This window comes from Urocitellus parryii, chromosome 7, assembly GCF_045843805.1.
Source record: "Urocitellus parryii isolate mUroPar1 chromosome 7, mUroPar1.hap1, whole genome shotgun sequence".
NCBI lineage: Eukaryota > Metazoa > Chordata > Mammalia > Rodentia > Sciuridae > Urocitellus > Urocitellus parryii.
In genome coordinates, this window is record NC_135537.1 from 125,205,968 (window position 1) to 125,230,950 (window position 24,983).

The window sequence follows — 24,983 nt, forward strand, 5'->3', positions numbered from 1 at the left end:
CTCAGCACCACATACCAACAAAGATGTTGTGTCCGCCGAGAACTAAAAAATAAATATTAAAAATTCTCTCTCGCTCTCTCTCTCTCTCCTCTCTCTCACTCTCTCTTAAAAAAAAAAAAGGGCTAGGGATATACCTCAGTAGTAGAGTACTCCTAGGTTCAGTCCCCAGTACTACAAAACAATAATAATAATAATAATAATGCCTGTAAAGTATACAGCTAGATTCCTATAACAGGTGACACATACGTGGCTTTTGTGTTTCTCCTTTCACATCTAAGTCAGGAATGCCTTTCTCTGCTTCATTTGGAATAGCCAACTGATTCTCTTTGGTCAATGAAATACCAGAAGTGGCAAATGTCACTTCCAGAAGAAACATTAAGAGCCAGGGACTCACTGTTTCCTCACTTTGTGCCTGTGCCATTACACAGAGGCACGGGTGGTACAGAGCCCACAACAGTCTAGAAGGGCTGCCCTCTGTGCCAATGAGATTTGGGGCAGTGCGGGGGTGGGGGGGGCTCTTAACCCAGACTAACCCGAGTAATACACACCTATCAGTCACCATCAGCATCAAATGAGAGAGGCCGTGATCACTGTTGATACCTCAAGTCCAGCCAGGCTCTTGGTTAATCAAAGAAAAGTTTGATATGAGAAAAAAAAAATGGATATTCATTTCAAGTGGTCATTTTCAAGTACTCAGAAATATAAATAAGGTCAAAATGAATGCTTTGTGTCAAAGAGATCAGCACAGCAAGGGACAGTGCTAATAACTAAAATGTATTGACTGCTTATCATAACCAGGAGTTACACTAAGGACATCATATCTTATTTAACCTGATAAAGTAGGTGTCACTCCAGTAAGGTAGAAGGATATTCTCTGACCTCTTCATTATTCTCACCATTATAGGAAGAGCATTAAAAAAATAATAATACACAAATTCACACACACACACATATAAAACTAATTTTGACATGAGAGGCAGTGAATAGAAGGAAGAGAAAAGTTTGTTTTCTTAATGTTGATGCACTCTGACGGATCTGACCAATTTGTGTGGAGGAGGATGAGAATCTATAGACACCTTCCTGTGATTGACACAGAGCTTCTCAGGCCTGGAAACCAGGGAGAGGGCAGGACAGAGGGGGCCACAGGGTGCACAGAAGGAATGAAAACATAATAGGGCCAGGGAGCAGAGGGAAAGAATGCTCCTAGTGGTTCTGATTGAACGGTGGTAGAGACTCCCTGTCTCCAATTATCCAGGGAATCTTTGTGACTAGTAGTTCCAGGCAATGAAATGTGAACAGAACTAACCTTTGCAAATTCCAAGCCCAGGCATTTAAGAGACAGAATGCCATTTCTATATTCTCTCTTCACCTTTAGCTGTACTGAAGGAGGAGGGAAGAGGAGGAGAAGATGAATACAGGCTAGATTTCCCAAATTCTACATGGAGGACAGCTCTGCCTGGGAGTCCCTCACACTCCAGGCAAATTTTCAATAAGCCTAAAATAAACTCTTGTAATGTTAAGCCACTGAGATTCCAGATCTCACCTGAGATCATGGCAGAGTCTCATCTACCCTGAAACACAACATGGAAGATTGAAGACTAGGGAAAAAAATTAATAATAATACCAAGAAAATCAGGAGGATAGAACTTGGACATTAAAACAGCAGAGATTACTAAAAAAAAAAAAAAAAGGTACTGATTAAGAGCTAATGAAAATGGAATCCAAAAGAACATAAATTAAACCTAAGAGCTGACTGCAGAGGTAAGGGGATTCTCTGGGACAAAACCAGTCAATGGGAAAAGAAGAGAGAGAAAGCAAGTTAGGAATGACATTGGAAATACATATTCCAAAGATTCTATTTAACTTTTTAAAAAAACATCAAAATCACAATACGATGAATGCCTTTCTATAAAAATGTTATTCAAAGTGACTCAACAAAAGGTAGGAAACATGAATAATCCAATGACTATTAAAGAAGGTCTGAAACTGACAAAGAGCTACATAGAAAACGCATCCTCAGAAAGCAATCCCCAAACTTCAAAGAACTGAGCAGTTCCTCATCTCACCATTCCAAAGAAAAAGGAATGTTGAACAACTCTTTTCTACACAGTTATCAAAAAATGTGACAGGTATAGCAAAAGAAAGATCCAAATGTTCGCACTTATGAATACTGAATGCCAAAATTTTAAATGAAACAATACGTGAATCTAGCTATACAGAACAAAATTAACAAGCCCTTATCCAATTGACTGTAGGAAGGCAAGGAAAGTTCAATATTAGAAAATCTGTCAAGGTTCAAACACCCAAAATAAGGATGACTAGGAAGGACTCTATCATTGCTGTATCCCCAGCACAGAGAACAATGTCTAGAACATAGCAAGTGCTCGATAAATAATTATGGAAAGAATCACTGAATAAATATTAATGAATTAAAAGAAAAATACACACTAGGCTATCATGATTATTGGTAAAGGCCATGATAACAAATCAAATTTAACTTTGGTACCAAAGAATATTTCAAAGGAAAAGAATAAAATTATGTACTAGGAAACAAAAAAACTCTCAAAATAATCATGTCTATTTCTTAAGATTAATAGGAAGACATGGAAGCCTGATTTTTCTTTGTTTTCATTGTAATTTATCCTGTGCAGTTTAAAGTGAAAGTTAAAACAATATCCAAACCACACAAACATTAGATACAGTAGTGACCAATTTTAAAACAAAATCACTGAGTCATTGTTACACATTCCTCATCTTTAATGTTACATCTTGTTATTTTAACAGTTCTCCTAAACAATGCAATTAGACAAGAAAACAAATAAGTATAAACACTACAATGGAGGAAGCAAGATTCTTATTTGCAGAAGATATGATTATCTACTACAAATCCTATAGACTCAGTGTTTTTAAAGTATTTAAAAGTAATAAGTTCATGAAGGTGGCTGCTAATGATATAAAAATCAAAAGCTTTCATATACTCTAACAAGAAAAAGAAAAAGCTTAACAAATTATTCTAATCACTGGAACTACATTAACAGCAAGAACACATTATCTAAAAATGAAAGTACAATCGTTCAGGACCTATATGGACAAAAAAACCACTTTATAGGACCATAAACTGAGTTGAAAAAACATACTGTATTCCCAAATGAAGAATTCTCACTGCATTCAAAATTGCAAAAACATCAATTTCCCCTATCTTAATATATACATTTATGTATGATTTTATAGCCAAAAATGTGTGATCAACTTTCATTCACAAGAGAACAACTCAGAGATCTGCCGTGGTGGAAACAAAGAAGATCTTTAGTCAAATCTTTGAGTTTAATGACCAAGCCAAGGTGCAGCCAGTCCATGCCAGAGCTGGGAAGAGGCCAGTCTGATCCCACAGCTCCTCCTCCTCAAGGCTTGGGAACTCACAATAAGGATCACTCTACAGTCATTCAACTGTGCTGGCTGAGCTCATCACAAACTCCTGCCAGAACTGATAAGACAAAGGAAAAAACTAGAAATCCTAGCAATCGCTACAAATAGGTGAAATCTTTTAGTATAGTAATGATGATATGTAAATATGGCCATGGGAATTATACTATCCAATTGAAGAGTAGATTAACTAATTTTTAAAAAAAGGAAACTAAATATGATATCTAATTCATGTCATATGCCAAAATTAATGACTAGCAAATTAAAGATTGATGGTAAAATAAAACTATTAGAAATAATAATGAAAATGTATATTAGTATAATCTGGGGCTGAGAAAAGGGTTCCCATATGTAATGTTGAAGCACAAACCATAAATGAATAGATTTAGGATCACAAATATTAGATTTCTATGAAGGGAAAAAAAACCCACAGGGAAATATCTGTGGTAAAATATATGTATTCTTATATATTAAAAATTAGCTAAAAATCAGTAAGAAAATAGTTCTGAATATGATTTCAGAAAAACAGGCCAAAGACATATTCAGGCAATTTAGAAAATGCCCAGAAAACATTAAAAAAAAAAAAAAAAACTCAACCACATTAAAATTTGCAAGAAGTAAAAGGAAAGTTTTCTATTTTCACCCATATAAGCTATAAAGCTGTAACATTAGCTTCTGATAGGGTTGGAGAAGGAAGACTGACAATTCCACCTAAAATAAAAAAATAATGTGTATGTGTATATCTGTATATATAAACTATATACACACAGAGTTCTAAGATTCATACTCTTTAACCCGCAATCCCACTTCTAGGACTTCATCCTAGAAAAGCCAATTGCCAAGAAATATTTGCCAAATGATCAGTAAACGAAAATCTGTTAACTACAGTAAAATATTACATAGCCTAGAGAAATCATGCTATGTATAGTTATTAGTTATTGGCATATTCGAGACAGAATACTAGGAGGCAGAAAGCAGTTTACAAAACAGTGTACAGGGCTGGGGTCATGGTTCAGTGGCAGAGTGCTTGTCTAGCATGTGTGAGGCCCTGGGTTCAATCCTCAGCACCACATAAAAATAAATAAAGATATTGCGTCTATCTACAATTAAAATTTTTTTTTAAAAAAACAGTGTACATAGAATTATATGGTCACTACTCTTCTTTTTCTTTTTTTTCCAGTGCTGGAGTTTAAACCCAAGGTCTCACACATGATGGCCATTCTCTGTACAGTCATGGGCCTCATAATGAAGTTTCAGTGAAAGACCGCATATGCAATGGTGGTCCCATAAGGTGACATCAACGTGTGATGCCATAGCCATCTTAGTGCATGAATATATGATACTCAGAGAACCAAGAAATCTCCTAGCAATATCCCTATAGTTAAGTGACTCATGAATATATACACTCATTAAAAACTCAAAATTATATCCAAAATATTAATTGTGGTCTCCAATAGTGAGATTATCGATGATTTTTTTTCATTTTTTGCTCATCCATAAGTTTAAGATTTTTCTACAATAAACAAATATTACTTATGTAACCAAAAAGAAAGTTAAAAAAAGTAAATTGAATTCTGTGGGAAAATAAACATTTCTTCTAAAAATATGCTCTAAAGTTGGAAAATGAAACCAAAAAACATCTGCTTCCTGGACAGAAAGGAGAATTTTAAATTGCTAGACAGCAGCAAGCCACCCTAAGGCAGCGGGGTCCCAGGTTCCTGTGCCCAAGGGGGAGTCCCAACCCTCCCACCTCTACCCTTAATCATCTCCCCGACTAATAGGTACCTCAAAACAGAGGTGAATCATAATTTTATTACTTACTGTCCTGACAACACTTAAAGTCATTTGCTTTTGACTACAATAAAAGGGATGCTTACTAATCCCCTCTAAAATGAACTACCATGAATTACTGTTTTAGTCACCCAGTTACTGATTTACTTTTTCTAGAGAGGGGAAAAAAAATTGGTCATTATCACCCATCATAAAGAAATACAAACAGATGTTGATGAATTCCTTTGATGGAGGCAAAAAGGGAGGAGAAATGATTAATTGCTCTTTAAGAGAATAGGTTCCCCACACTGACTTGCAGGTCTGAGAAGAACTCCACAAGAAATCCAGGCAGCCTCATGCCGACTGCTAAGAACAGTCTAGCAGAACATGGAACGCCCATCAGACCTGCACAGTTAGGAGCTCAGAAGACAAGCAAAGACTATTCTCTCCAGATCAGCTAGCCGGGTTATCAGGGGTTTGGTACATTCCGTTATCTCATATGGATACACCCCAGCAGGGGATAAGGCCTGTGCCTCCAAAACTCTAATGCAGAACTTTGGAGGACAGATTTGGGGTCTGGACAGACCTGCAGGAAGCCTAGAGCTGGGACTGTGTTGGTCTGAAATCACAGGCAGGGAAATAGCAAGAAGAGAACAAAGAGGCCCGATGACTAATCTGGACTGGGTTCTGACTTCTCCTTGATGTCCTATTGATTGGGTCATGGCTTTTCAGGCCCATGTTGAAGGGCCTGTTGAAGAGCAGAGAAGTGGCTCAAGGAAACCTTCAAGGAAAAGATCCTCACTGTCATCTCTGGGCCTCAGCAGAAATGCCTGCAGTGCCAGAGCTCCTAGAGTCTGCTGCAACCTCAGCATCCAGCTCTGGACCACTGGCTGATGCCCGGATCACTGCAGCTAAATTGTGAAAGCGGCACACAGCAGCAGTGATGTTTGGCAAGGTTGTCACCAAAGGCCTGTTCAGGTCCCTCTTGCACACCAAGCAGTCTAGGAACAGAAAACAGGGCTCTGGAGACAGAACTTCATCTTCCACACCCCACCTACAGCCTCTGAAACCACGTAATCCAACCCAATCCACCAGTCTTGCTCCCTCCCATACCTACTTGCCTGCTCTCTGACACCTTGAACATCTCCCATTTTCATATGAGAGCACACAAACCATTTGAAGCCATCAATTTGCAGGGGCTGTTGGAATCAGTTCTAAGAAGCTCTTTCTATTTAAAAGACTAATGTCTTCAGAAGATTGAATGGACAAGCAGAAGAGGAAACGAACAATGAACCTCATCAAAAGATTAGGGGTAGGGACACTGTCCTGATACTTGGTGCATAGTAGTTTCTCTGAAATTCATTGGCAACTGAAAAATAAGTTAACGAAAGAGCCACATTATGAAGTTTAATGTCTAATGAGGAAGATGAATGAAAAATGGTAAAAATTAGGACATAATTGAACTATTATAAACAGGATGCAGATTCTGAGAGCAGGGATTTTGTTTGTTCTGCACTGCAATATTCCCTGAACCAGAGCAGTGGCTGGCACACGGTAGGCACTCAATAAATATTTATTGAGTGAATGGATATGCGCAGGCCATAGTGCACATAATCCAATAGTTAGAACACGTGCCCAAAGATACTTCTAGCTTCCTGGTGCTAAATACTCTGTGTGGCACATTTCGGAGGTAACCTCACCATCATTATCACAATTGCCACAGTGCAATCCTTATTAGTCTCATTTTGCAGAAAAGGAAACTAATATGAGGTAAACTTAAGATTAGCAAGCAGCAAACCAAGTATGTCCCACGCCAAAGCCTAAGCTCTTAACCATTAGGCAGACGGTGGCCAAGAAGTCCTTCCCAAAGGATGGACTGAAGTAGAGGGACAGAGGTGAAAGTTCAAACCAAGAAGGAACATGTACAAAGACTGCAGAAGTAGATGAAGGAGAAGAAGAAACTTTTTGCAGTTAAATCCAATGAGTTTTATTAACTTTTTTCATCCCTGAAGTCCTCTCTACTCTTGGACCTGTGCATTAAGGGGAAAGCAGGAGTAACTCAACAGACTACATTTAAATAGGGCAACTCTCTCTTGTTCCAGTGACTTGGGCCAATCCCTAGCAGTTTTCAGTTCAGAATAACTCCTCTGGAACCTTCAACTGATCAAAGGTGATCTAAGTAAAAAGCCACAAGGAAAGTCCACTCTGAAGTTCACCTCCTAGTCTTCTCATAGAGAGAGGGAGAAGTCACCACTTCCAAAACACACAAGGATGAGAGTCAAGTGATGCGCCAAAGCAACTCTACAAAGTGCTTTAAAATTCCACACCTAGAGTCCCAACTTCCAATCCTAAAGGCTTCTTCGACTGACTGAGGAAATTAAGAAGTGAATTCTGGCCCTTTTACTCCCATGCACATAGGATCATGACTCACAGCCCTCTCAATAGAATAAAGGAAATGCTGCTCCCTTCACTCATCCTCATGGACCAATGGAGAAAAGGCATCTAGGAGGGGCACATCATTCGCCATGCAGGGAAAAAAGGAAGGCAGCAAGAATAAAAGCATTGACATGAAAATGGGCTCAGCGTATGGAGCAAGGAATGCCATGTAGCTGGAGTTCAGAGATGAGAAGAGGGTGGGACAGAATGAGCATGGTAAGACAAGGGGGGGGGGCAAATCAGGTATGGTCCTGTAGGGCCACCGTAGAGACTGGGAACGACAAATGGAATGAGATTCCATTGGAAGTTTTCAAGCAACAGGGTGCATGAACTGACACTTGCTTTACAGGTTTACTCTAAATTTCATCAAAATGGATCCAGGCTGGTTGTCACTTTACCTGGGCCATGACATACATAACAGGCGCCATTGGAGAAAGACAGAATTCATTCAGCGGAGTCCCACAAAAAAACAAGTAGTAAACACCTCCGAATGACCAGCTACCTGTACTTCTAAGAAGGTGCCATCAGTAAGACAGACCACTTTATCTAAAACCTAATTTCCCCTCACCCTTTTTCATTTCCTCCATGGACATGAGTAAAGGTAGTATACCCTGGCTCAAAAATCAAGAGCCATGTTTCAGGGAGACCAGGGAAAAAGTATAAACACCCTATGAACACTTACATTCTGGCAATGAACAGAAATCCCATGAGCAAGAGAAAACAGCAACCCATGTCTAGAATCAGGAACCTCCCAATCACTTGGTTGGTGTGATATGTGAATGATTTGTACTGACCTAGGGAAGCCAAGACATTAAAGACTGGTCACCTTGACTGTTATTCGCTAACCAATGAGTACCAGGAAAACACTATCTCAGCATCCAACATACCAAAGTGAGTCCACGTGAGGCTATATTTGTGGCAATACCATGCCAGAAATCTGGGCTAATCTGCCTCTGCTATTCATAAATTCCCCCTCATGTTAAAGCACATGTGTTTGGAAAGGAAAAAACGAATCCAAGTCAATTTTAGACATTGTTACTTGGAAACCATCTGGAGTCCCTGGAAGCATAAGAAGCCACCGCATCCCCTGCCCTCAAATGCCCACTGTAACTAGGGCAGTATGCTTGGATGGGAGTTTAGATGTCCCCTATTCCCCAGGGAAGTCCCCACCCCCACCCTACTAGATGCCAGTTCAAGCTCCACTTCCCACCCAAGAAAGGTATTTTGTTTCTTGGTAAACCTAGTGGAGAGCCCTCCATGTGTTGAGCTTGCACTTGAATTGCACCCAAGGCTGGGTTCTTAGCTTTCAGATTGTTTTAGAACTGCACACCTAAATTCCTTTGCCACAGCATCGATGGGAAATCCTTCCCCAGAAGCTGAAGCACCATTAAAAAAAAAAAAAAAAAAAAAAAATCCCCTCTATCTAATATTCCTGTGTTCAGGAGAATGTCTGGCTTTGGAAGAGACCCACCAGAATCCTTATGTAACCTTAATAGATGTTGGCATCCCGCAGAGCTGCTCCTGGAGACACTGGCCCAGATGCAGCCCATTTTCACCATGATGAGAGCAGCTTCAAGGGGCCTTGGTTTTCTGTCCCCCTCTCCTACCTGGTTTGGAGCTTCTGCTTACCTCATCTTCCAAAGGAGTCCGACCTCCCTTTCTGCAGCCTCTCTCTCTCTCTCTCTCTCTCTCTCTCTCTCTCTCTCTCTCCACTGAAATCAGTCTAAGGAGCAGCGCCATGCCTACCAGCACCTTCTCTTCCCTCCTACCCTCCCCCTCTCCATCCTCTCCCCACCACCACCAAACGCTTTAAGAAACCTGGCCAGGAAAAGTGATCCAGAATCTCGTACTGCCATAGTCCCTGAAAACAAACACGGCGGGAGGGGCAGGCCCATCAGGCCCAACACTTCCCCTGGACCCCAAAGCAACCCCTCTACTCGGCGCAAGGGAGGGGAAGGATCTCGGGAGACCGGGAGACCGACTGCGGTTCCGCTGCTTCCAGCACCATCAGAGCAAACACCTGTTTCCAGGAAGATACGCGGCCAGAGGGAGAAGGGAGTCCCGGGGAACGGCAGGGAGGACGAGGTGAAGGGGCAGCTGGGGACGCAGGTAAAGGATGCGTCACACTTTACGCTTGGCAACCAGAGCCCCGGACAGGCAGGCGGCGAGTGGGAAGGACTCCGGGGTCTGGAAAGTTCAGAGAGGAGGGGTCGCGCCTGGCCAGCAGAGCCCAGGAGGGGGCCGGCGCGGAGGAAGGGACTGCGAGGAGAGACCAGAGGGAGGGAGGGAAGGAGGCCAGGCGGGCTCCATCACCTGCGCGCCCCGGCGGATGCAGCCTCGCAGGGGCGCACCAGCCCGCCTGCCTGCGGGTGACCTACCTGCCCACCGTCTGGTTGGCCAGCTGGCGCATGCGATTGAACTGCTTCTTCATCGTGGCCCCGCTACCGCGCTCGCCCGGGAGCTGGGGAAGGACGGAGCAGCCCGGAATCCGCCGCAGGGTTACATGGCTCCCGCGCGGAGCCTCCCGGGCGACGGCAACGGCGGCGGCACTGCGGAGCCTCCGGGAGCCGTCTGGCCCGCGAGCGGCTCCCTCCCGAGGGCACCACCGCTTACTCCGCCTGCCGCCGCGCCGCCTCCTGCCGCATCCTCCTCACGCGCGCCGCGATGCCCTCATAGCAACGCCCGGGGCCGCCCTCGGCGCCGACCGGGTCCACCCCGGCTGCAGCCCCCAACCCCAGCCGGCGAGCGGACCCGGGAGTCTCCGCAGGCAAGCTGGCCGGCTGGCCGGGTGGTCCCCGTGCGCCTGTGCGGAGAGCGCCGTGCATGCTGGGACTTGTAGTTTGTGCCCACCTTTCCTCTGTCCAAAGTTTGCAAGGGCAGTGAAGTGTGGTGAAGGAGGCTTAGCCACCGGCTTTGCGCTTTTCCATTTTTAGTAAAGTATATATACATTATATACATATATTATATTATATTATGCAATATAATATATATTTATTTTAAAATAACAAAGTCAAACCAAGAATGCAATAGCAAAAAAAACAGGATGAGCATGTCTCTTATTGCATTCAGGTGAATGTGAGGCAATCCTGTTCCAATTCACAGGGGATAGATCTATGCTAGCGTGTACGTGTCTTATTAATAAGGTCACCTCATTCATATTGGGCAGGGTTAAACTGGGGGCACAGAGATTGACGGTAGATTTCGAACTACGCATAATATTGCATCCCAGAAGCCTTAATTTTCACCAAACCCGGGAAGTAACCAGAAACCAACATAGAAGAAAGATGTAATCATAGTGGCAACGTATTTACCTGGCTAACATGACAGAGACAGCTTTTCTATATGGCTTAGATTCTGGTCCCAGAGCTATTCCCACCACCCTGCCACCACCAGAAGACAAAGTGGCATTAGATGCAGCTGCCCCAGAGCTGCAACAGATTGGCATCCGTTGTCTCTTGGAAAGGGGTGGTGGCTTTCTTCAGGTATTTTATCCTTAGGAAAAAATTGGTGGTTGCTGTTTTATGTTAACTTTGTTTATCAAGTAATAACGGTATTGTTGGGTGGTAGGGTCAAACTGATATGAGTTCCTATATTAGAATTCCCACCTACCTGTTATATAACCTTAGGAAAATTGCTTAAACTCTCTAAGCTTCAGTTTTCTCATCTCTAATGGAGTAATACTGCTGCCTGTTAGGTAGCAAAGAAATAGAACTATTTGTTAAATTACCAGTAATCAAATTACATATAAATTACTGTGTAGTATATTGTCACATTCATCGACAACAAATATGATGCTAATTAGCATAATAGAGAAAAATTCTATTCCTACAACAGAACTCCTATTCTGATGAATGAGAGAATTTTTTCAAAATGGGATATTTTGCATATGTTGATTATAGTTGCAAGATGTCCTAAATATGGCTCTAAGGATCTTGCTGGCCAGCTGAACAAAAGATGGTTTGAGGCATGTCTTGGCTGAGTGAACATGAAATCTTTAATTAATTGTGAATTTAGCCTCTGCTTATTAGGTCAGGCAGCTCCAGCCAATTAACAAGTGAAGGAATTATTTGCTTTTTAACTAATTTCTATGCCTATAATGTCAATATAATGTTTATACAAACTGAAATTCTTTTAATATTTTAAAAATGATTTTATATGCATAAATAATAGTGAGACGCTAAAGGCACTATATGATTTTTAGCAACACTATTCCTGGTGATAATTATGTTATCCACTACACTAGCCCCTGGCCACATGTGGCTATTTAAATTGAAATTAAATAAAGGTTTTTTTTTAAATTAGTTCTTCAGTCACCCTAACCCTGGACTTAACAATAACCAGTGAATTTTCTCCTTCCTATCCCAGGAAAAGAATGACAGTGCATAAAAAGTAGAAAAAGGATGTCAAGTCTACCTTTTTGATCTTTCAAACCAGGCTTCAGAAACATGTGTAAGAAAATATAGTTTTTAAGGAAAAAAAGTTTTGAGCTTCAGGAATATGAGCTTTGGACTTTTAATTTGATGATGAAGGATGTACTATCTACCTAAAGTACCGACAGCCTGGGCTGAGGATGTAGCTCAGAGGTAGAGTGCTTGCCTATCATGCACAAAGTCCTAGGTTATATTCCTAGTACCAAGAAGATAAAATAACCCACAGACTGGGGAGTGTTGAAATTGTTGATGGGGGAAATGGAGAAGCACAAGAGAAAGGAAAGTGTGTAGATCTATCATTGTCCAAAAATTCATCTGTTTGCTGCTATACAAAAAAATTGTACTTTATGTTCCCAACTGAGACCAAAATCAGCCATGTGATTTTCTTTGGGCAATGAGTATTCATTCATTCAGTGGAGGACATAATTTTATGTCTGAGTAATATATTGAGTATGCCCATAGAAGTGATTTATACCACTTCCAAATTCAAAAGTTTTAAGAGTCACTCTATGATTCTGTTCTGTTCTTTTTTTCACCCTACCATAATCCCAACAATGGGTTGGTTAGGTGCTGCCATGGAGCAGAGATTATCCAGTTAGAGTGAAAAAAGTACCTTGGCTGTTCTAAGTCATATATTTAGGGGTTGTTTTTTAGTGCAGTATAATTGAGTCCAAGTTGACTGCTGTGTAGGTATCACCAATAAAGTAGTTTGTATCTTATCCCTTCATGTGGTCAATACTTAAGTTGAGGCAGGTGAGCTGAAGGCAGACCTATCATAAACCTTTGAAGGATCTGGACAACTTTGAAGGATCTGACCTCTACTTCATTTTTTAAAAAATTTGTTCTGTTTAGATATCCATGACAGTGGAAGGTATTTTACATATTATTCATACATAGGGTATAACTTATTCTAATTAGGATCACATTCTTATAGTTGAACAAGGTGTAGAGTTACACTGGATGTGGATTCATACGTGAACATAGGAAAGTCATGTTTAGTTCATTCTACTGTCTTTCCTATTCCCATCCCTCCTCCCTTCCATTCATTCCCCTTTGTCTAATACAATGAACTTCTATTCTTCCTTCCTATCTCCCCCTGCCTTACTGTGTGTTAGCATATAATATCAGAACATTCAGCCTTTGGTTTTTGGGGATTGGCTTATTTCACTTAGCATGATAGTCTACAGTTCCAGCCATTCACTAGCAAATGTCATAATTTCATTCTTTCTGGTGCAACTACTCTGGAAAGCAGTATGAAGATTTCTCAGAAAACTTGGAATGGAACCACCATTTGACCCAGTTATTCCACTCCTTGGTATAGGCCGAAAGACGTTAAAATCAGCCTACTAAAGTGACACAGCCACATCAATGTTTATAGCAACTCAATTCACAGTAGCTAATCTATGGAACCAAACTAGATTCCCTTCAACAGATGAATGGGTAAAGAAAATGTGGCATATACACAGAATGGAATATTACTCAACTATAAAGAATATTACTCAACAAAATACAACTTCTCACTTGCATCAACAATGCTATATTACTCAGACATAAAATTATGTCCTCCACTTCATGAATGAAAACTAAGCTAGGAGTAGCCAAGCTCACAGAGATCCTCTGCCTTCTAAGGCACAGTAAAGTTGTCTATACCACAGTCCTGTGGCAGCTCCAAGGTTCCTGCACTGAAGCCAAGTGCAATGATTGTGTGTGTGTGTGTGTGTGTGTGTGTGTGTGTGTGTGTGTGTGTATAGGCACGCATGCGCATGCGTGCATCTGCCACAACGATTACAACAAAAGTACCTGAAAAATGGATGTGAAAAGAAAGTTGTTAGGGTCAAAGATGGTCAGGAAGCAGCAATGGCAAAGATGTATAATAAAGAAGCCCCAGTTGCCTGGGATTTAATTTATTCTGTTTAGAAAATAGACTTAAAAGTTAACTTCATTTGCAAAGGAAAAAAAAAAGGAGAAAAGGGAGTAAAAGGAGGAGAAGGAAAACTTTATTTCTTATATACCTGACTGTGACCTATGGGAGGGCTGCACCTTCCTGTACCTGCTGATCTTCACTGTTGTTGCTTTCGACAACAAAACATGGGCTTCTCGCTTGCATCAACAATGCTATAGTATTATTTATCTGAAATTAGTTTCCTTAGAAATCTGATATGCCACTTGAGAGGCCCTGAATAGGAATGGCTTTGGCCTCTTCTTTCTGAGTGCATGCATTCACTAGAGCTGCTCTGTCAGACCCAAGAATCACTAGCTACATTGTGGTTATTTAAATTTAATTTTAAAATAGGTTAAATAAAATTAAAAAGTCAGTTCCTTAACTACTATTAACCATATTTCAAGTGCCCTATGATCATGTGTTGCTTGTGGCTACCATAGTATACATAGTATAAAATAGAATGTTTCCATCCTTACAGAAAATCCCATTGGGCAATGCTGTGCTAAAGAGCCAGATTCAGAATATAGGGGCCAGCCAAAGAATGAAAGCAGAACTAGAATTCAAGCTCGGGCTATCTGAGGTCTTGGCCTCTCCAGACTACTCTTTCCTTGCTTACTTTGTAAGGCTATATAGTACAAGATCTCTAAGCTGTAAGTTTTGGGGAATCAACTAATTGATCAATCCATTTGCTCAATAAATGGTTGTTGATGTAGATATTCCTAAGTCTTAGAGTGTTTACTGCACAAAAACAAAATTCAAGGCTACAATACTACTGAAGAAGAGTCTGTGTCCTTTTTGGATCCCAACCAACTTTATAAATGCAGGCATCAAACTGGCATGATTAAAACATATCTGCTAGTCCAAGGTAATTTTTGAACAGAATGATAGATGTTCCCATCTTGGGCATGGTAGATTGCATTATTAACTCCAATTTTCAGCCCTCCTTGGATCTATACCCTTGAATGGTTTTATCATGGGCAGAGTGTATTTCGGACCTAATATCTTTGTCTTGACCATGAGACTACTATAGTCTTGTGTAGTCCAATAGCATACAGGTGGAAGAGACAGGTTGTGCCTCCAAGCTATGCACTAACAGACTCTTCACATTTTCCTCTTGTCTTTTAACACATCTTCCACTGCCATAAAGACCAGCAGGTAGCTGTTTGTCTCTTATCTTTGTCTCCAGAATTGAGCACTTCTGGAGCAGGTCTGATAACAGACAGTAACTAAAATCAGAGAAGTAACTAACAAATTGATTCCAGGAGTGTTATTTTAAAAATAAAGAAAAGTGAATACATATGAAATAAGGGGAAAAGAAAGCTAAAACATGTAAAACTAGAAATGAGAAAAAGGATATAATAGACACACATACAAAAAAATAAGAGGATACCTTTGCAATTTTATGTTTACTTTTTTTTTAGATGTTGATGGACCTTTATTTTTTTCACTTTATTTTATTCATTACATGTGGTGCTGAGAATTGAACCCAGTGCTAACTCTACCACTGAGCCACAACACCAGCCCCTGCTTTTTTTTTTAAAAGACTCTTTTAGGGCATGATAAATTGTTACATGTGTTTCAAAAACAGGTAAGAAGCATGAATAGACCAAGAACACTGAAGACACTGGAAAAGTTGTCAAAGAAAAATACCCATCAATGTAATCAGGCCCAGATGGTTCCATGGGGAATGCTAGTCTAAAGAACAAGATTCAGAATATTCAGAATCTGATTCTGAATATTCTGAATCTTGTTCTTTCTAAGCTTCAAGGAACAGAAAATTCTTCTGCTATTTAAAGCGTTCCAGAGCACAAAAATAAAATGAACACCTCCCAACTCATGAAATTGACCCAACCCTGTTATCAAACCTGATAAAGCCAGCACAAACACATGAACATCAGCATGATCACTCACAATCACAGATGGAAAATTTATTGATAAAAGGTTAGTAAACAAAATCTATCAGTCTATTTGTCTAGATATAAATATGCATACATTTTAATGATTCCGAAGCAAAATTTAGAAATTTCAGATAAATGAAAACCTCTCATATTCTTACTAACCAAGACAACATTGAGAATTTATCAGTGTATTTCAAAAAACAGGATGTTGCTAAAACAGTGTTATTAGGTCAATATGTTCTTTCTTGTTTTCTGCTATTCTGAATATCTCCATAATCAAACATGTTAGTGGTTAAATTGTTGCACATAAAATTTTTTAAGATCAAAATTAAAGAATTAGAATTTTGCATCCATGGATATCATGTTTTCAAGCTTCTTCTATGTATTGACAAATTATCCTCTAGATAACAAACGGAAATGTTTTGTGTTCCTTTATATGTTCTTACAATGTATAAATGTGCTATTTCCTCACACTGTGACCTATATGAGGTGTTATGTATTACCACTCTGAATAGTCTTTCCAGATGAATACATGATAAATGCATTATAGCATCATTTTAACTTATACATTAGTTTTTATCACATTAAACATTGTTTCACATGTTTTGTGGACATAGTGTCTCTTTGTTGGTTATTTAACTCTTTGTGTCTTCTGCCATTTTTTGGTTATGAGTTTCCATATTTTTTTTTTACTAATTTAGAAAAGCTCTTTAGTCACATTAATTATAGTGATGATATTGTATCTTCTGGCTCATTTTCTCTAGTTTGATCTTTCTCTTTTACATCTCAAATGTTTGTTTTTATCTTCTAGGAATTTTAATTGTGTATGTGTGTATGGTACTAGGAGTTGAACCCAGGGGCATTCTACCACTGAACTACATCCTCAGCCCTTTGTATTTTTTGCTCTGAGACAGTATCTCACTGAGTTGACCAGGATGGCCTCCAACTTGCATTTCTCTTGCCTCAGCCTCCCAAATAGCTGGGAATAGAGACTTGAACCACCACACCTTGCTGGAATTTTACATTTTTAATGTGGTCAAATTCATCCCTCTCTTCTTTGTATTTTATGACTTTGTTTTAATGCTTAGAAAGCCCTCCTTGTCCTCAAAATTTAGAAGTATTCAACAGTCTATTCACATTTCTGTGAACATTTCTGTTATGTTTTAAATTCCTTTATGTGTAGTAAATTTACATTCAACTTTTGGTACCAAAATGTTAATGAAATCTATTGGTTTTAACTCATTTCTTTCTCCAACATCATTTTAAAATAACTTCTCAAATATAATGGAGCAATTTGGTGTCATTCATAGGAATCAGAGAAAGTTCCCATTTGCAATCTTGGCAGGTAATGGTATAGATTGTTTCTTTTTGAGGGGAGGATTGGCCAAGCTGATTCTACTGTGTGGAAACCCTTCAGGGGAATGTAAGTGGATACCAACACCACCTCTAACAAACCACCTCTCTCTCCAAATCTGGACCAACAAAACCTCTATATTTCAGAGTAAACAAACAGAAAAAAAAAGAGTAGTTCAATATAACAGTGATGATGGTTGACAATTATGATGGAGGTAATAGTAAATGATAAAGCCCAGCACAATGATAAGTACCTTAAGATACATTATCTTATTTAATCCTTAAAAGAACTCTAGGATAACTAGAGTTTTATTACACTCAACAAATAAATTAAAGCACAGAGGGCTTAGATAAATACCATTCAAGTGTCAGCACTGGGATTCAAACCTAGGTTTTTCCTAGTTCAAATGCCTATGCTTCTTACACAATTATATATGTATCAAAATATCATATGTTACCCCATTAACATGTATAATTTTTATGTTTTTGTATATCAGTTAAAAATAACTTTAATTTAAAAATAAAAACTAAAACTCCACTTATATATGTGTGTATATATATGTGCATGTGCATATAGGTAAATGGAGATATATGTATATATGTATATATACACATACATACCTATATGCTTGTGCTTTTACTATAGTCACTTCCTACATAAAATAGAGAGACTAATCTGAGAATTCAGAGAAGAAAGCCTCCAGTGGAAAAGTTATGCAGGAAGTAAGGGAAATAAATTTTTTTATTCTAATTTGTATTCTTAGTGAAAACTGAGAGAACATTGCTTTAATATAACAGGAGCTGGTTGCCATGAAAAAGAGCCACATTCAACAAGAAGGAGTTCTTGGATAAGAAACACATGACTTCCAAACTAATGAAACTCAATAGAGGCAGGAAATCACAGATTTGGCACTCCCCAAAATGGAAATTGTGCATTAGAAGACGGGCCAGAAGAATGCTCTCAAATCTCAAAGGGAAAAATGTAGGTAATGCAATGAAATGATGAGGAAATAGAGAGAGACATCGAATCCTTTTTCAGAACATTCAAAAAAGAAAAATCACCGTGTAATAGATGCACCAGAGCAGATGATGGTGAAGAAGAAATAAGCATAAAATGCTAGAAAAACATTTTGCAGAGCTGAAGAAAGGCCCAAGTCAAAATTCAACTAATTCACCAAATGCCAGAAAACATTACTTCAAGGGGGAACAAAACTCTAGATGTGTCTTGGTTAAACTTCTGATATTCAAAGATTAATCCAAATAGATATAAGAATTATCATGAGAAAAGAAATGGGTCTCTGGGAAAGAAAGGTTGCTTTGCCTCATGCTTCACATCTGCAACACTCAATGCCAATAAAATTTGGAGCAACAGTGTAATTGTAGTGCATCTCAAAAGGTCTATATCTGGCCCAACAGGCATTCACAATGGCAAAAGAAAGTCATTTCTAGCCATAGAATGACTGGAAAGATCCAACGATTACCCATTCTCTCTTTTTCAAAAAATTCCACTCAAAAATCATTCCTTCCAAAAGAAATAATTTTTTTTTAAAAAGGGAGAAATATCTCCTTATGTCCTTGCAATAGAAAATGATTTTTTTAAACATGACATCAAAAACTCTAATCTTCAAGAGAATGTTGATAAATTGGATTACTTAACAATTAAGAAATATGTATATAATAAGTACAAGAGAGAAAACATCGAACACATTAGGAATGGGAAAGAATTGTAGATTGAGATCTCAATCCACAATCTCAGGTGTATTTTTCTATTAGTGGACTCTATATTTTGAAAGCCATTCTATTGAGTAGCAAAAACATGATCTTAATCATTTGAAAGTTATCTCCTTTCCCTAAATTGGGACTCTGTTTTCTTTGCCGTCCTCTGATCAGAAGCCTGTGTACAGATCCTATTTCTGGGTGTCAGTTTATATAGGTCACTGTTGCATGTACCCTCATTATAGACCACAAGGCTTTTTCATAAGCATTTTTTTTCCCACCTAACTCAAATCCATGCTTCTTTCAAGTGCTAGGAGATAATTCTACATGTTATAAGCCACTCCAGACTATAGGTGACTCATTTGTACCTGTCAAAAATGCTCTAACAAGTAGACTTCCTGGGGAACCCAGAAGTCCCTCAAAAGTGGTTGAACAGATGCTTCTAGGGCTGGCTCCTCTGTCAGTCAATTGCCTGGACCGACCACAGCTCTTTCCATTACAAAGATCCAAGCCTTACTGACCTGCAACCATAGACCCCTTTCCTTCCCTTAGGGAATTTTATGCTGGAGATAGGATATGTGCCTGGGGCAAGGAGTAAAAGTCCCCAGGAATTGGAGGAACAAAGAAATTCATCACTGGTTCACCATCCAAATCTCATTTGACAATACACGCAGGCAAAGGGCAGAAAGATGAGTTTAAGAGAATATTATATATTCTGTTTCAAAAAACAGATCTTTATTGAGTAGGCACCCTCTATAAGCACTGTAGTAGAAGAAAGATTGCAGAGACCAACAACAGTTGCTCCACAGTCCTCCCTTTCCCCTCTTCACAACCCTGCTTCCCACCCTCCTGTTCTATCACTTTCTCAGTCTTTTTGTTTCTCTTAGTAGCTATTGAATATCCCTCTGTCTGGGATATCACACCAGCCCCTCCCAGTCCTACCCTCTGCATGCTAACTGCACCACCATCCTCAGCTGCACTGTCCTAAAATGCTTTCCACTTTTTGCAACATGACTTATCTCTTTGTCTTCATCCGTATGAATTCCTCTGATGGAACTCATCTTTCATGTGTCAAACAAAATGTCTAGTAGACCTTCCCTCCCCAACTCTCCCAACGATGCTATTGCCCGACCTATCTTCCCCAACAGCACCTTATATTTCTTCCACAATGACTCATAAACTTTTTTTATTGCTAATGAAATTAAAAAGAGCTAAGAATGATTGAGTTTTACTGTTTGTCAGGAACTAGGCAGAGACAGTTGAAAATACCATCCAAGCCATCTGTACCACAATTCTGAGAGGTCGGTAGGATTGTTCACTCCATGTCCAGAATTATGGCATGGGAAGTTTGCTTAATGGGTTTAAATTGTATAAGTGGTAGCACAGGATGCAAAACCATGTCTATTTAATCTCATCCCCTTCCCTTCTCTTTTTCTTTCTCTCTCTCATTGACTCCTCACTGGGACAAGGACTCCCCCCAAAACAATCAATCTAGGCTGTGGTTGATTCTTCATGAGAATTTCCACCTCCACTCCCATCAACTAATGGATTTCTGGTGCTAATTCTCTTAGTAGTTGGGTGGGCTAGTAAAACTGCCATGACTCCTGTCTCTGAGATTGTTAGGCCCTGTCCATGTGGTGAGCTCCAAAAGATCTTACCTTGTCCCATGCACTTGCATCTGCATGCCAGTTCTTTGCCCCCTTTCTATTGTTCCAACTCTCAAATTTCCCTCCAGATTTTCTTTCTGCCCATGGTAGACCACTATCCCTGCATGTTCAATAGCCACAGCTGGGTCTCATCACTTCTGCAGCAATCTCACACAGAAGCTGTTTTGATCTTCCCTTTTCCATATTTCCTTGGGATTTGGCATTGGGGGTTCAAATCCTCCATGCTCCTATCCCTGCTTCTAGGCCATTGTTATTCCAGCTTCATGTCAGAGTTCCTGCTTATTAGAAGCCTAGGCTCTGGGGCTCTGGGGCTCTACAGCCTCCCTCTGTCCCCTGTTACTTCTCCTCACCCATCGACAAGTTTTGGACTTGACTTGACCTACTTATGCATTCAGCATCCTGCTGCCATCTTGGATTATGTTGATGACCCTACAAGGCAGGGCCACCTAACATGCTGGTTTTACTTTATCCACCCCAGTGGCTTTTACATCTGACTCATTTTAACTAATCAGCCCAAGGCATCCATTGGTCTCCATGTAAAGCTCCTCTTCTGCAGAGCCTGAAAAGCAGACGCATTCTTCTGAAATTACAATCTGTCCCAGAAATATTCTTGCTCATGCAAGTGGAGTATGGGAAAGGCGTACAGCCTACTGAACTCACTGGGATTCAAATCCTTGTTCTATCATTTACTATATGCCGTTGGGCAAATCATGCAACTTTCCCCATTTACAATAAATGTAGATTATGGTTGTGTTAGTTAGGTTTTCATTGCTGTGACCAAAATACAGGAACAACTTAGAGGAAGAGAGTGCGCTTTTGGATCATCGTGTTTCAGAGGTTCAGTCCACGGTTGGTCTACTCCACTGTTCTGGGCATGAGGCGAGGTGGGCCATCGTGATGGAAGGGCCTGGCAGAGAAACACTGCTGTGCTCATGGCAGATAGGAAGCAGAGAGAGGAGAGGGGAAGGGGCTCTAGGGATGATAAACCATTCCAGGATGTCCATTCAAACTAAGATGGATCGATTAGGTGGCAGCTCTCACAATCTAATCATTTCTTCTCTGAATATTCCTGTACTAACCCAGAAGTTTTTGTGGCACACCTCCTATCCGAACCATCACAATGCTAGAATTGACTCTCCAAATTTAGAAAGTTAAAGTGAGAAATTGTATGTGGAATTTGCTTATTTGGAACGAGGCAATTTACACGATACATATTAAATAAATGTTAGCTACTCTAGGAGGGTGCCCCATGACAAGCCTTCTGTGCTAGAGTGTTCAGTTTGAGAGATTTTTATTAGTGTGAGGATTTCTCACTTTACTGACTCATTTGTTTCTGTAGAGTTAAGACAAACAGGTCCCTGCTACTCCAAGGACAGATGTCTCCATCCCCCAGATCAATATAGATCATTTCTCTAAATAGCTCTAGCTATAGGAAATGTTGCAGAAGGGTAGATCAATTTATATATGAATTCTAGAGACTTTGAAAAGGGAAGAGTCCAAGAGGTCAAGCCCTTGACTTAAATGGAATAAGCCAATCCCCCAAAACCAAAGGCCAAATATTCTATTTGATAAGTGGATGTTGTGCCAACATAATAAGGATCAGGGAGGAAAGAACAGAAATTCATTGGATTAGACAAAGGGGAATGAAGCAAAGAGAGGAGGGATGGGAATAGGTCAGACAGTAGAATGAATGGGACCTAACTCTCCTATGTTCATATTTGAATACACGACCAGTGCAGCTCCATATCATGTACAACCACAGAATGGGAAGTTACACTCTATGTATGGACAGTATATCAACGTACACTCTACTGTCATATATATATAAATGAACAAATAAAAATAAATAAATAAATAAATAAATAAATAAAAGATCTAAAGTTAAAGAGACCTTTCAAGGGGTAGTAGGTTGGATCTACAAAAGGCCTGGTGTCAGGCAAGGGATGAGGTTGCTTCTTCAATTACCTTGTAGTTGGAGAGAGAGAGAGAGAGAGAGAGAGAGAGAGAACAAACTAGTGGCTTTGACCCCAGAACCATGTCAGCTGAATATTTTGGGAGAAATGAAAGTAGACAGAGCTTCTAGTTCCTTCTGGTTGGCTCATATTTAGGGTGACCGTTGGCCCTGGTTTGCTCGAGACAGTCCTGGATAGGTCTGCTGTCTTGGCCTCCTGTTGGATTTAGCATTTTTCTTGGACAAAAAGTATTGTGCTCTAGATGACAACTTACGTGGTTGACCCCAATGGACCTTGTCCTTGCCAGACCCTGGGAAAGAAGCTGTGTGAACCCTTCTCGATTTGATATGCCACAGAGGCACAGAGGGCTCAGATGCTGCCCTAAACTTGGGAAAATATCAAGAGCACAGGCTTTAACACTGTGTTCCGGGGGGCCATGCCCCTCCAAGACCAGGAGTTCTCCGCCTTGGGGAAGTGCATGCTTACTTTGGCATGGAGGTCACTGGCCTGAGTAGGACACCAGTGGAGGGAGATCACACCTTCTAAGGAACCCCTTAGCTGTGAGCAGTAGTCGGTAGAAAATCCCTGGACTTCCCTCTTCACAGTTGTGACACCAGTTCTCTAACCTGGAGGCCAGGAGACCCTGAGGCCCTTCTCCAAACAATTCATTTTAGTTGATTGTAAGATTCTCCTGTCTCAAAGAATATACAAGAAACAGGAGCAATGGATCTCTCTTCGCCTTTCTGGAAAACAAGGGTATTCCTTGACATTAGGGATTGATAATGAGTTTTGTCATGATAAAGTGAACTTCAGTTCATGTGGGGGACCAAGGCTTTTACTTTGGGATATAACTGGGGGACTGTGACTCAGACCCATGATACTGCAAATGCAGGTACCCATTTACATTATGATGGTGATTACAATATAATTACATTATTTGTAGTATTGCATGAATACTTGATTCACTAGTTCTAGTTTCTTGATTCTCCACTTTCTATCTCCAAGTTCCACTTCTTTCCCTAGAATAATACATCATATATCCCATAGTTCACCCTTGTACTTCCTCTTTAGTCATATCCTGAATTACCCAGTTCTGGTTTCTTGCTTTCTTTTCCATCCATTCCTGCGACATCCTACATCCTCCACTCACCTCTCCACCATCTCTGCATCCTCTCCTGGGCTTTTCGGTTGTGATGGGACCTCCCACCATTGTACAGAGGACTTGATCTCCAGTCAGTTTCCCAATTCTACCCAGTCATCCTTCTGATCAGTTCTCTCTCTCAGTCTCCATAGCTCTTAATTCAGCCTTTTAAAATTAAAACATCCACACATCAATGATCATCGTTCTTCATCTTGTTTCAAGTCTGAGATGGAAGCCACCATCTGACAACTCCCTTATTTGTCCTACCTCCACACCTATACTACCCATACACACACCTGCATTTCCACCCATTCTCCTCTTTCTCTCTGACCATAACTATTTCCTTCCCAAAGGTAAACTAACCTGGACCTCATTCTCTACTACCTTCTCTCCCCAACCCCCCACCCCTTTGCACTAATTCTCATGAGCTTTTAAATCAGTTCAGATTTCTTTCTTCTTGAAATTCAGTCTATTAAATGCTTGACACTGTGCTATGCTATGGCCTCTTGTCTTCCTGCCACATGGCCACACTCCTCGAATGACATTGTCTCCACTTCCTCACCTCCTTTTCATGCTTATCTGTGCTTACCTGGCCTTACCACTGCATCCAAGTTGCCTCTCTCCTTGTTTACCCACCACTTCCTTAAAATTAAATCAAAAGAACCCTCCTCACTCCTTGTCATAGCCCTTATGGTAGAGGAACAGAAATAAAAGCTCCAAATTGAAATGTTCTCCTTGCTGGTGGTAGGAATGCCACCTTCTCCTGGTTTTCCTCTTGGATTTCTAGCCACTCCCTTTCTTCCTCTTTTGCCAATACCTTAAGTGTAGAGATGGCTCAGGATGCTCTCCTCCTGCCCTTACTCCACACCTTGTATAGTTAGCTCTCCCCAGGATTTCACACTGACCACTTCCATGAATACATCTCCATGGAAAGACTCTGAACATCAGACCTCTCCAGTGAACCCCTTTGACTTCAGTGTTCCATGGGCCCCAGACACTCCAAGTCAGAGTCAGCATTTTTTCGTATTAAATAACTATTCTTCATCCTGAGTCTTTGGTCTCTATGAGTGGCGTTAACATATACCAAATCTCCAACTCTCCTTACCCTAACCTCAAACCTCCTTCCCCTTTACCATCCACATCCAATGATTATGTCCCATTGTTTTTACCCTATCCGTCTGTTCACAGACTACTGTGATGGCTTACAATTGTCTGGGTGACTGCAACCGGCTCTTAAGTCACGACTTTCACTCTT

At 40.3% G+C, this 24,983-nt stretch overlaps 1 protein-coding gene across 6 annotated transcripts in view; it reads right to left on the bottom strand.

Annotated features, from left to right (window-relative positions):
* Nucleotides 1-10,421, bottom strand: part of Arhgap44 (Rho GTPase activating protein 44) — a 176,844-nt gene extending 166,423 nt beyond the window's left edge. For all 6 annotated transcript variants that reach the window (XM_026390615.2, XM_026390612.2, XM_026390614.2 and 3 more), the window contains exon 1: nt 10,008-10,421. In XM_026390615.2, the coding sequence (XP_026246400.1) occupies nt 10,008-10,060 (53 nt within the window). In that variant the 5' untranslated portion in view covers nt 10,061-10,421. The remainder of the gene's footprint in view (nt 1-10,007) is intronic.
* Nucleotides 10,422-24,983: the final 14,562 nt, after the last annotated feature.